The sequence below is a fragment of the Budorcas taxicolor genome, chromosome 21, assembly GCF_023091745.1.
Source record: "Budorcas taxicolor isolate Tak-1 chromosome 21, Takin1.1, whole genome shotgun sequence".
In the NCBI taxonomy this organism is placed as follows: domain Eukaryota; kingdom Metazoa; phylum Chordata; class Mammalia; order Artiodactyla; family Bovidae; genus Budorcas; species Budorcas taxicolor.
Window position 1 is genome coordinate 58,633,927 of NC_068930.1, and position 14,237 is coordinate 58,648,163.

Consider the following 14,237-nt stretch of genomic DNA (forward strand, 5'->3'; position numbering starts at 1 on the left):
TCTATACAACGGAGTCTCTTTTGCTGTCTCACATATAGGGTTATCATTACCATCTTCCTAAATTCCATATATATGCGTCCATAACAGTTTTCAATTTTAAATCTATTTAGAATTTATTATGTCTCCTATTAGGACCCATGATTGCTTAACTAGCTATCATTTTAGATATCTTACATATTCATAAGATAGAACAAGATGGAGAGTTTGAGGCTGGCTGTCAGACATATGAATTTTGGATTTGAAGGCATGTCTTCCATTTCTATGCTAGTTAATAGCTATAACAGTTATTACTTAGAAGTAGGATGAAATCAGAAATTTTGGAGATATTTTGTTGTTGTATACCCTTTACTAAAATTTTCTGAGTGATTGGGATGTACATCTGTCTTTATTTATTGATGAAAAAACAATGCTTATTTGAAATTAGTAAAGAAGATAGAGTTAATATAGCGCTTCCACTTTAGCCACCCTTTCTTCCACCCACTCCAAAGGGCCACATGACTACATAAAGTTTTTCTTTATGGTATTATTCACACTAAGATAGTTTATCTCTATTGTTTAGTTTGTCTTTCTTAATGATAGAGATTTTTTTCCCCAAATCTGGGCAAGATACCTTTGAGACTGCTGATTAGTAGAAATAGAGAGGCTTCTCTGTGTTGCTTCATCTCTTCTGTTTCCATATATCCCTGAATGTTTATGTTAGCTTTGTAAACAGCCTCCACTGTCAGTGTTTAATCAGATCTTCAGAGTGTCTTTGGTTTTGGTAACCTCTCAGAATACCTATTAGATCAGCTACTAAAGGAATATTATGTTTTTCTAAAGTCAAGATTTAACTTACTAGTAGGTTGTATATGTAAATTTGTGACTACTTAAGTCTTCTATAAGGTTTAGGTAGAGGTAGAGGTCCTAAGCATGTTAGATATGAATTAAAAGTAAACAGTATATGGCATACATAGTCAAATGATACAAGCCATACATACATACATGGCTTCCCTTGTGGCTCAGATGGTAAAGAATCTGCCTGCAATGCAAGAGACCCAGGTTCGATCCCAGGGTGGGAAAGATCCCCTGGAGAAGGAAATGGCAACCCACTTCAGTATTCTTGCCTAGAGAATTTTATGGACAGAGGAGCCTGGGGACTACAGTTCATGGGGTCACAAAGATTGGACAAGACTGAGTGACTAACACATATGCAGTCATTTATGTCTTCAGAAAAATGTTTTATTTGTTATATAAATAAGCAAGGTCTGTTGTCTTGGAAACTCTTCAAAAAGATACAAAGAAAATTGGAGGGAACCTCTAAAAAAATGACAGATTGCCTTTTTTAAAGTTGAAGTGTAGTTGATTTACAATATTATTTAAGTTACAAATGTACAATGTAGTGATTCACAGTTTTTAAAGTTATATCCCATTTATAGCTATTATAAAATATTGACTATATTCTTTGTGTTGTAAAATATATCCTTGTAGCTTATTTTATATATAATAGTTTTATATCTTTTCTTATCACTTATTTTATATCCTATCTCTTATTCCCCCAACCCTATATTGCCCCTCCCCCCACCCCTCTCCCTACTTGTAATCTTAGTTTGTTCTCTATATCTGTGAGTCTGATTTTTTTTTACTATCTTCACTAGTTTGTTGTATTTTTTAAATTCATATATGTGATATATATTGTTGCTTTTCAGTCGCTGAGTATCTGACTCTTTGCAACCTCATGGACTGCAACATGCCAGGCCCCCCTGTCCTTCACTGTCTCACGGAGTTTGCTCAGATTCATGTCCATCGAGTCAGTGATGCTGTCTAACCGTTTCATCCTCTGCTGCCCCTTCTCCTCCTGCCTTCAGTCTTTCCCAGCATCAGAGTCTTTTCCAATGAGTTGGCTCTACACATCAGGTGGCCAAAGTATTGGAGCTTCAGCTTCAGCAACAGTCCTCCCAATGAATATTTAGAGTTGATTTCCTTTAGGATTAACTAGTTTGATTACCTTGCACTCAAAGGGACTCTCAAGAGTCTTCTCCAGCACCAAAATTCAGTTCTTTGGTGCTCAGCCTTCTTGATAGTCCAGCTGTCACCTCTGTACATGACTGTACTTTTGACTATATAGACCTTTGTCAGCAAAGTGATGTCTCTGTCATTTCTGCTTCAGTGTATCTAATTCATTCTTCTGGAGCTATTAGTAATTGCCATTTGTTCTTTCTCAGTAGCTTATTGGATACCTTCCAACCTAGAGGGCTCATCTTCCAGTGTCATATCTTTTTGCCTTTTCATACTGTTCATGGGGTTCTTGCAGCAAGAATACTGGAATGGGTTGCCATTCTTTCCTCCAATGGACCACTTTTTCTCAGAACTCTTCACTATGACCATTCCGTCTTGGGTGGCTTTGGACAGCATAGCTTGTAGCTTCATTGAGTTACGGCAAGCCCCTTTGCCACAACAAGGCTGTGGTCCATGAAGGGGGTAATATCAAATAGTATTTATTTTTCTGTCTGACTTACTTAAGTTAGTATAGTATAGCATCCAAGTCCATCCATGTTGAGCCAAATGGCAAACTTTTATTCTGTTTTATGGCTGAGTAGTATTCCACTGTTACTATACACCACATCTTCTTTAACAATTCATCTGTTGAAGGACACTTAGGTTGCTTCCATATCTTGGCTATTGTGAATTACGCTGCTATGGACATCGGGTTGCATGCATCCTTTTGAATTAGTGTTGTGTTGTGTTTTTTTCCCCAATATATACCCAGGAATGGAATAGCTGGGTCGTATTATGGTTCTGTTTGTAGTTTTTTGAGAGACCTCTGTACTGTTTTCCTCAGTGGCTGCACCAGTTTACGTTCCCGCCAGCATTGTCTGAGGGTACCTTTTTCTTCACATCCCTGCCAGCATTTGTTATTTGTGTACTTTTTGATGGTAGCCATTCTGACAGATGTGGGGTTTCCTGTCCTTGGGGTTTGATTTGCATTTCCTTGATGTTAGCAGAGGCTTCCGAGGAGGCTCAGTGTTAAGGAGTGCACCGGCCAATGCAGGAGGTGCAGGATATGAGGGTTCAATCCCTGGGTCAGGTAGATCCCCTGGAGGAGGAAACGTTAACCCACTCCAGTATGCTTGCCTGGAGAACCCTATAGACAGAAGAGCTCCGAGGGCTACCGTCCATAGAGTCACAAGGAGTTGGACATGACTGAAGCGACTTAGCACGCAGCACAGTTTTTCATTCCATTGGTGGTTTACTTTGCTGTACAAAGCTTGGAGTCTTATTTGTTTATTTTTGCTTTTATTTCCTATATTTTGAGATAGATTAAAAAAAATATGGCTGTGATTCATGTCAAAGTGTATTTTGTCTATGTTTTCTATTAGGAATTTTATAGTATATGGTCTTACATTTAGGTCTTCCATCCATTTTGAGTTTATATTTTGTATGTGGTGTTAGAGAAATATTCTAATCTTGCTCTTTTACATGTAACTGTCCAGTTTTCTTAACACTACGATCCCCCAACCTCTGTTCTTCTCTCTCAAGATTGATTTGGTTATTTGGGGTCTTCTGTGTTTCCATACAAATTAAAATTTTTTTTTGTTCTGGTTCTGTGAAAAATGCCATTGGTCTATTGATAGGGATTGCCCTGAATCTATAGATTACCTTGGGTAGTGTGGTCATTTTAACAATCTTAATTCTTCCTATCTATCTAAGAACACAGTATATCTTTCCCTCTATTTGTGTCATCTTTAATTTCTTTCATCATTGTCTGATCATTTTACAAGCATGGTTCTTTTGCCTCCTTAGATAAGTTTATTTTTAGATATTTTTTTCTCTTTGATGTGATAGTAAATGGGATTGTTGCCTTTTTTTTCTCTCTCTCTCTTTCTGATAGTTTTGTTTTATTTTTGACTGTGCCACACAACTTGTGTAATCTTAGTTCCCCAACTGGGGATTGAACCCAGACCCTTGACATTGAAAGCACAGAGTCCTAACCACTGAACTTCCAGGGAATTCCCTGATAGTTTGTTGTTATTGTATAGAATTACAATAGATTTCTGTATATTTTGTATCCTGCAACTTTACTGAATTCATTGATGATTACTAGTAGTTTTCTGGTGGTGTCTCTAGGATTTTCTATATGTAGTATCATGTCATCTGCAAACAGTGACAGTTTTACTTCTCCCATTCCAATTTGGATTCTTTTCCTTCTCTGGTTGCTGTGGCTAAGACTTCAAATACTATGTTGAATAAAAGTGGTGAGAGTATGTATCTATGTCTTGTTCCTAATCTTAGAGGAAATGTTTTCAGCTTTTCACCACTGAGTATGGTGTTAGCTGTGTGTTTGTTATACGTGGCCTTCATTAGGTTCAGGTATGTTTCCCCTGTGACCGCTTTCTGGAGAGGTTTTATTATATATGCATGTTGAGTTTTATTGAGAGCTTTTTCTGCATCTGTTGATATGATCGTATGATTTTTATTCTTTAATTTATTAATGTGGTATACATCACAATGATTTATAGATACTGAAAAATTCTTGCATCTCTGGCATAAATGCACTTGATCATGGTGTAGGAACCTTTTAATGTATTGTTGGACTTGGTTTGCTAGTGTTTTGTTGAGGATTTTTACATCTATGTTCATCAGTGATATTGACCTGCAGTTTTTCTTTTTTGTGTGATGTTTTTCCCTGAATATGATATCAGAGTGCTGTGGTCCTCATACAATGAATATGGAAGTGTTCCTTCCTCTGTAATTTTTTTTGAATAGTTTGAGAAGGATAGGTAATTGGTAAAATTCACCTGTGAAAGTCATCTGGTCCTCAACTTTTGTTTGTTGGGAGTTTTAAAATTACTGATTCTATTTCATTACCAGTAATTGGTCTGTTCATATTTTCTTGTTTTTCTCCTGTTTCAGTCTTGGAAGGTGTAGTTTTCTAAGCAGATAAAACATGGTGTAATATAGTGGTTTAGAGCACAGGATTGGAGCCAGGGAGTCTGAGTTCGATAATTTCCTTAGTATGTGATTTTTAGCAATTTACTCTGTCCTTTTTTTTAATCCATAAAATAGGAATGGTACCTACCCCACAGAATTGTTGTGAAGATTAAATTAGTTAATACATAAAAAATACTTGGAACACCCCCTGACACATGAATATTAGCTCAATAAAGATTAGTTCTCATCATTGCCATCGTAGTTTTCATCATTAACATTATTATCATTTTTGGATTATCTATATAAAAAACCCAGAAGGATATACAGAAAACTATTAAAATAATAAATGATTTAGCAAGGTTGCTAGATATAAAAGCCAAATGGAAAGGTGAGTAAAGTTCCCAGATACCAGGAATATGCAGAAAGTGATTTTTAAGAAAGACATTACAGTATCAACAAAATTTGTTAAGTATATGGAGGCCTAACAAAAGACATTCATTATGAAAACTAAAATACTTCTTTGAGAGACATAAAAGAAGGCCTGAATAAATTAAAGAGATCGTGCATTTTTTTCGTATGATCTATATTTTTAAACAAGGAAACTCAATTTCATTTCTATCAAAATCTCAACAGGATCTTTAATGGAGCATGGCAAGCTAACCTCAAAATTCATATGAAAGAACAGAGGACCAAGGATGACCTAGATAATTCTAAAGAGGATCAGAATGGAAGGAGACAGGATGATGACTGTAGTTAACACTGCTGTGTGGCATATATAGAAGTTGTTACAAGAATACATTCTAAGAGTTCTCATCACAAGGAGAAAGTTCTTTTTCCTTTTTTCTTTTCTTTTTATCTGTATCAGAAGATGTTAGCTGAACCTATCTTGTTAATCATTTCACCATACATATACATTTCACTCTGTATATACACTGAAGCTGAAGCTTCGATACTTTGGCCACTTAATGGAAAGAGCTGATTCATTGGAAGACATCCTGATGCTGGGAAAGATTGAGGGCAGGAGGAGAAGGGAGTGACAAAGGATGACATGGTTGGATGGCATCATCGACTCAATGGACATGAGTTTGAGCAAACTCCCAAGAGACTGTGAAGGACAGAAAAGCCTGGCACACTGCAGCCCACGGGTTGCAGAGTCAGAGATGACTTACAGACTAAACAACTACTGTATATATATCAAACCATCATGGTGTATGCCTTAATGTATGTCAGCCATCTCTCAAAGCTGGAAAAAAAAATGGAAGGAGACTTATCAGTGTGAGGATAAATAAAACATTGTGGTACTACTGTAGAAACAGAAAAAACGGTTAATGGAACCCATAAGAAGCACCTAAGAATAGACTCAGATATACATATGGGAGATTTATAGATGAAAGGGAAAGAATGGATGGTTCAAAAAGTGGCACTGGGAGAATTACAGTATCTCTATAGAAGAAAGTTAAATTAGGTTCTTACCTGCAAAAGTATGGATGCCAGATAGGATTAAAAACCTGAATGTGAAAAGCAAAAAAACTTAAAACTCTTAGAAGATGTGTATAAATAAATAATATTCTCTTTTGTCTTATTACAGTTTGTGCTAGCCTATGTTTCAGTAGTAAGACACAGCAAACATTTGGCAGTCAAACAGAGCGTTCTTCATCATACTCTGGTCCAAATTCAAGTTCAGGAGCTGTCCTTCTTCCATCCTATCCTCTCTCGTCACCTCGAACTAGTCCAAAGCACACGTCTCTTACTGTGTCTCCAAAGAAGTCTCAAGATAATTCCGTTAATTTCTCAAGTTCCTGGCCTCTTAAAAGCTTTGAAGGGCTTTCAAAGCCAAGTCCACAGAAAAAGCTTGTCAGCCAAAAGTTGTCTGATCCTACAGGTATATATGATGGTAAAAATTAATACTTTGTTCAAATATTTGTATGTTTGAATAATTATTTGAAGTTAGGGTTGTCAGATCTTTAAAAGTAAATTGCATTTTATTTCTCTGAATTAGTAAATATTTGGCAAAATATTAATGGAATGTTCAATAGATCAAATGTGTAATATAAAATTCAGTTAAAATTGTCATTTCTTTTTTTTTCTTGTATTGCCACTTCAGAATCCTTTTGTAGAACTAAATAATAGTGCTTTTTAATGGACATGAATATGAACAGTTCTGAGAGCCTACTAACAAGTTTTAGCTTTACAAATATAAAATATCGTTCATATATTTACCTCAGTGTCTAGTATTTATCCAACATTTATTGAATGTTACTATCAAACTTATTTTGATGGGTTTTCTACTGTTTGTTGGGCTTCCCAGGTGGCTCAGTGGTAAAGACTGCCTGTCAGTGCAGGAGACACAAGTTATGCATGTTCAGGAGGATCTCCTGGAGTAGGAAAATGGCAACCCACTCCAGAATTCTTGCCTAGAAAATTCCATGGACAGAGGAGCCTGACAGGCTACAGTCCATGGTGTTACAAAGCGTCAAACATGACTGAGCAACTGAGCACAGACACACTACTGTTTGTTCTCAGCTAAAATATCCTTAACAATAGCCCACGCCAAAATCATAATAATGGCATATATGTTTATTCAAGACAGATTCAGTTTCAGAAAGTCTGTGAAAGGTGAGTCCCGTGTCCCAAATGCTTCACTAACCCTAGCCCCTCAGGTCAAATATTTCACCTTTAAACTGCCCCACAGCACGAATGTTCCAGTTTATAACCATAACGTCAGTTTATTGCATAGTCAGCCGACTTTATTACTTTCTTTTAGCATTGAGCCTTCATTTTCTTCTGTTAATTTTTTTCTGTATTTGTCTTTCCTCCAAAATCAGATACTGTATTGAAAGCTGAAATATTGTTTAACTTGTTCTCCTTAGTGCCCAATATTACTGCTTTGCACATAGTAGTCATTCCAGTGTGTTTACATCAAATGTTGCTTAGATCAAGCCAGATCATTAACGTTCCTAGGTTACTGTGGACTTTACAAATATTAATCATGGTGGTATGTATGAAGGTAGACATTTCGGGAAGTTCCCTGGCAGTCCTGTGATTAGAACTATGAGCTTTCACTGCTGAGAGCCTGGATTCAATCCCTGTTTGGGGACCTAAGATCCTACAAGCTGAGTAGCATGGCCAAACGAAAAAATTCACTTGGTATATAATATTTGTATTTCGTATGAAAGGATTCTGGGTGGTCCATTTTTGTTATTTTTGTTAGGGAACAATTTTTTTTTTAATGTCAAGTAGCAATCTTTATTTCTAATATAATATAGTGTGCTTTTTAATTTAAAAACAACTAATCCTAAACACTTGTGATTTTAATGCTAACTTGTTTTCCAACTTGAAGTTGAAAAAAGAAGTAATGTGTCTTTTCCATGCAGGAGAAAATTCTCAAGAGAAACCTCCTCAAGTTCAACTTACTCCTGCTTTGGTGAGATCACCATCTTCCCGACGAGGCTTAAATGGGACCAAACCTGTACCTCCCATACCACGGGGAATCAGCCTTTTGCCTGATAAAGCTGATCTAAGCACAGTGGGACCCAAAAAGAAAGAGCCTGATGACATTTGGAAGAGTGAAAAAGATAATCTTACAGTTGATCTTTCAGATTTAAATATCAGGGATAAAGATTTGGATCAAGAAGAGGTTAGAACCAAATACTTTCAATAATTTCTAAATGCTTGTAGTTGTTTATAATAGTTTTCATTTAAGGAAAAATCAAGTACTTTGAATCTCATAACATCTTGTCTTACTTGTAAAAATATTTTATGTGTTTGCAGTAGAAAACATGGAAACTATAGTGAAGTATTAGGAAGAAAATTTATCACACTAAATTATACTACCCCGAATTATCATTAACACACTGATGTCTTTCCTTCCAATATTTTTTCTGTACATATATTATTCCTTTTAAAATCAAAAATACAAATAGTATAGCAATACACCTATGTACTAAGCCCCCCAAAATGAACAATTTGTCATATTTTTCCTACTTTTTAAATAAATGAAACATAATGTAGTTCCCTCCCCAATCCAGTTTCTCTTTCCTCTTTACCAGAGACAACCACTATTACCATTAATTTGTGTTTTATGTATTTCTGTACTTTTTATGTTAATATATATAGTAATATTTGATGCATTTATTTATAGTGTATTCCTATACATTACAATGTATATAATATATAATTTATATAATATATGGAATATAGTATCAATATATATATTGTAATATATAGTATATATAATGTATGAGCTTCCCAGGTGGCACTAGTGGTAAAGAACCTACCTGTCAACACAGGGGACATAAGAGACGCAGGTTCAATCCCTGGGTCAGAAAGATCGCCTGAAATAGGGCACAGCAACCCATTCCAGTATTTTTGCCTGGAGAATCCCACGGACAGAGGAGCCTGCTGGGCTACAGTCCATAGGGTCACAAAGAGTCATACAGAACTGAAGTGACTTAGCACACATACACGTATAGCTGTAATACAGAAATTTAGCACACGCACATTCATATAATTGATATTGGCTTATTCCTCATCTTTTGCTATTGTAAACAATGCTGCAGTAAACATTCTTGAGCGTATCCCTTGTGCATACATACAAGTTTATCTTTATGGAATTGAGATCATAGTTTATATTCATCTTTGAATCCTAGATAACTCCATTTATACTATAAAAATGTATTGCCAGCATGATAATTATGCATATTAATTATGCCAGAGAAGGAATGTGGCTGCTATATTACTTTGGATTCAGAGCACTGTTTCCACAGATGCTTCTTTTTTATCATTTCAGTTTGTCTGATGTCAGGCTTAAAGGTGTTTTACATTAAATATGTAAACTGTAACACCCAATGATGATATGTGATGGTCTTATTATGGTCTTAGTTTAGCGCATCTTTAAGACCTGAGGCATCAGTACTAATAGTTGACTCAAAAAAAAATTAATGCATATTTATTTACAAAGCTAACATTAAGCCTGAGTAAAACTGACTTATAAAGAACCAAAATTGGTTCTTAATGGATTGTTCATTCCAGCTTCTAACTGCTTGTTAAGTTTTTCCTTGCTTTTTTCTTTTTGTTTTTGTTTTTCCGGTTATATTCCAATGATACTAGAAATGAAATTTATTTATAGAAAAGAAACTTATAGAAGAGGTACTTTTTAAAATTAATTTATTTTAACTGGAGAATAATTACAATATTGTGATGGTTTTAAAAAGACACTTTCCTATGTAGCTCATAAATTTCATCTGGTCCTACATATTTTTATGTTACTTTTTATGATAACTTAAAAATAATCCTTTTAGTGGGTAATTGAAGAGATAATTTCTTTTTTATGATTAGTACATATAAACAGATACTACTATTTTTAAATATTCAACCTTCTAAGGACTTACTAGGGAAGTGGCCATACTTAATCAAAATGTAAGCAAAACATAATTTGTATATATTTCTGAGTTCCTTAATTTGTTCAAGGTTCTGTTCCCAAGCTTAATATATATGTAATGAAGATTTCTACTCTGCATTTTTGTAAGTACTTTTCTTCAGAAGTTACATATACTGATCTATTATTCTCTGAACACTAGCAAGCTTGATGTAAGCTTCAGATTTAGAAAGCTGATTACTTTTTTGCTAACCTTCTCATAGAACTGTTAAATAGCCACATCAACACACTGTTGACCTAAGATGACTTCAGCTGGGCTGTCTACCATCTGGTTCAATCATTCACTTTATGAACTGAATTTTTACAGTGTATTAGTCATTATACCCAGTGCTAAAAATAGCAGGATGAATAATATCTTGAGATCCTTCCTCTTAAGGAACTTTTAGCCTAGGAGGTTGTTTATAAATACCTAAGTACTAAAGTCTGTATTTATACTATATATAGATATGTTAACATCCATCTTGTTAGTGTTAGAGTGAAGAGTAGCTAGCTCGGTTTAGTTATTAGAGTTTTAAATCTAAGGATAACTTTTATTTGTATAATTATTTTGTAAAGTTTTTTTTTTTCCTTAGATGCAGAGTTCTCTTAGGTCCCTTCGTAATAGCGCAGCTAAGAAAAGAGCAAAACTGAGTGGCAGTACTTCTGATCTTGAAAGCCCAGATTCCGCCATGAAGCTTGACTTGACTGTGGATTCCCCATCGCGATCTTCCTCTCCAAATATCAGTTCCTACAGTGAAAGTGGAGTTTACAGCCAAGAATCCTTGACTTCTTCTCTGTCGACAACTCCCCAGGGGAAGAGAATAATGTATTTTATTTTTTGATGTGTTAAATGAATTTTAATCTATAATTTTTAGCCTGAAGCTCTATTATCATATTTTTAAAAAAACTTTGAAATTATTTAATTACTAGTTTTTAAAACACTGAAGTACAATTAAAAGAAAACAGGAAAGTTTACAGATATTACCTTGCTTAGCCTTAGTTTGGGGTGTGGGAGGAGAGACAGAACACAACGCCAACTAAATTAATATAAAGCCTAGTCTCAAAGTTGCTCCTGTTATTCTGCCTATCTAAGATTTATCCTGATACTGTTTGTCCTTTAGCTCTTTTCTGTATCATTAACTCTTTGGCAATTGACTAATAGCTGATATTATTGCTTTTGTTTAAAACTCAGCACTAATTTCCTCTGATGTGGATAAACTCCACCCAGCCATTACCCAACTACTTTCGTTATTCCATTACCTTGTGGGAATTTAGGACTCCATGCCATAGCTTTTGTAGCCCTCTTGGAAATTTCCTTACCACAATAGTGCTAGAATGAGAGTCCTGATCATTCTACGCTGACAGCATATAGCACTTTGACAAACTTTTCCAGATTACCTCAATAATCTCTCAATCTTAAAAGAGTGATCCTACCTTGATTTTTGAAATTGTTCGTGACCCTATTCTAGGATTTTGGGGAATCCTTTCCCTCTTTATTTTATTTCATTTTAGTTATTTATTTTTAAAATTTTACTTTATATTGAACTATAGTTGATTTGCAATGTTGTGTTAGTTTCAGGGGTATTCCCCTTTACTTTAGACAATAACCTAAGAGTAGAATTGTTAGGTCTTGGGTACATGGACATCTTACTTTTCAAATAACTGCTAAACAGTTTTCTAAGATGCTTCTGCTGTTTCACACTCCCATCAGCAATGTATGACAGTTTCAGTTGTTTCACATCCTTTTTAACATTTGTTGGTGGTGGTCTGTTTAATTTCGTTTTCCTTTGATTTTATCCTATACCATGTATATATATGTTTGCTAGGTCGCTTCATTTGTGTCCAACTCTTTGCGACCCAATGCCTACCAGGCTCCTCTGTCCATGGGATTCTCAAAGCAAGAATACTGGAGTGGGTTGCCATGCCCTCCTCCAGGGCATCTTCCCTACCTAGGGATCCAGCCTGCACTTCTTACATCTCCTGCATTGGTGGGTGGGTTCTTTACCACTGTTGCCACCTTGAAAGCCCATGTTTATATATACCTATTGACATTAGAAGTAAATATTTAAAATTAAATTTAAATTATTTTCACTTAAGTGAACTAGAACCCCTAATAATATAGGTAGAGATTACATATTTAAAGGAAAGATGGTGTTCTCTGAACATTAATATGAAAGGGTATTTTATTTCAGCAGTACATAGGATTAAACCAAATTTTTGTGTCCGTTGTGAAAGGTTTGTCTCATCCCAGATTTTCTTCCCCATATTTTTTAACTTCAGTAGCAGCCTATTTTCCATTTAGAAATTTTTTCTTACTGGAAATTCCTTTGTTGTAATTACCTGGGTAGAATAACGTAATAGATTTACAAAATGAATTTGGAATGGCTGTGTGGGCTGGTGGAGTTACCAGACATTTAAAATATATACATTTATCTTTTAGACCTAAAGTTTTTCCTTTATCTTCCAAAGATGTGAAATTTTATATTACATACTCTTACAGTTTCAAGGTTCTGTAAGTAATCTGGAACACAATTGGGAAGGAAAGTTCATTTTTATATTACAACATTTAGAATTTACTATTCCTGATGTTGTCTCATTTAACAACATGAGACAGGTATTGAACTGTCTCTTCAGATATTGAACTCTATGTAAAAGGAATTCAGTATACCCTCAGTTATGGACTGAATTATCTTTAATGAATTTACTATTTCCACATTTAATTTTATTAGTTTAAGAGCAGTAATTCTCAACCTGCTTACATCCTGCCTTAAGAATCATTGCCAAAGAAAGTCACTACTATTGACTACAGGGCTTTCATCCTTAATGTAGATTGGGAAGGAAAAATTATTGAGAAACACTTTTCTACAGAATGAAATACTTTCTTTCATCCAACTCCAATACACCCAGTATAGTGTAAATTGACAGTCAATGTAATCAATGTAAATTGACGGTCATCTAATCTAGAGTAATTATTCTTAAAATTTTTAGCATTGATTTCTCATTAGGCCAATTAATAAATATGCCTGCCCACCTACAAAAATTGTACTTCTTTGTAAAATCTGTTCTTTGTAATATCCATCACTAACTTATTGGCATACTAGCTCTTAATGATTTCAAACAGTTCCCTTATCTACAGACTTAATATTCTTCAGTTTGATTTCTTTGTGAAACAAGGCCTATAGGCCTTTTTAAAGTCAAAGAATAGCAAAAAAATAGTCCAGGAAGAAAGCACGCATTTGCTAAATTCACTTGTTGCTGATCTCTTACTTATTGTAAAGTCCCTATTTTTATATTATATGTGAAGGTAGATAATATATTAGATAACTGGAATCATTTGGCTTAGTTCTGGAATGGACTGTTTTTGGATCAGGTTCCCCCTCACCCAACGCACACACGCAAAGATTTGTTGTTGTTCAGTCACCAAGTCGTGTCCAACTCTTTGCGACCCCATGCACACCAGGCTCCTCTGTCCTCCACAGTCTGAGTTTGCTCAAATTCATGTCCGCTGAGTTGATGATGCTATCTAACTTCTCATTCTCTGTCTCCCCCTTCTCATTTTACCTTCAATCTTTCCCAGCATCAGGGTCTTTTCCAGTGAGTCAGCTTGTGTTGTCAGGTAACCGAAGTACTGGAACTTCAGCTTCAGCAGTAGGCCTTCCAATGAATATTCAAGGGTTTATTTCCTTTAGGATTGGCTGGTTTGTTCTCCTTGCAATCCAGGGAGATTCTCAACAGTCTTCAGCACCACAATTCAAAAGCATCAGTTCTTTTGCAGTCAGCCTTGTTGATGGTCCAGCTCTCACATGTGTACAGGACTCCTGGAAAAACTACATTTGACTACATCGATCTTTGTCGGCAAAGTGATAACTCTGCTTTTTAATACGCTATCTAGGTTTGTCATAGCTTTCCTTCC

General features: G+C 35.3%; 1 protein-coding gene across 1 annotated transcript in view; it reads left to right on the forward strand.

The window, feature by feature from the left end:
• Positions 1–14,237, forward strand: part of TOGARAM1 (TOG array regulator of axonemal microtubules 1) — a 74,904-nt gene that overhangs the window by 18,094 nt on the left and 42,573 nt on the right. Inside the window, exons 4-6 of the mRNA XM_052659949.1 lie at positions 6,497–6,790; positions 8,283–8,545; positions 10,918–11,150. Coding sequence (XP_052515909.1) covers positions 6,497–6,790; positions 8,283–8,545; positions 10,918–11,150 — 790 coding nt within the window. The remainder of the gene's footprint in view (positions 1–6,496; positions 6,791–8,282; positions 8,546–10,917; positions 11,151–14,237) is intronic.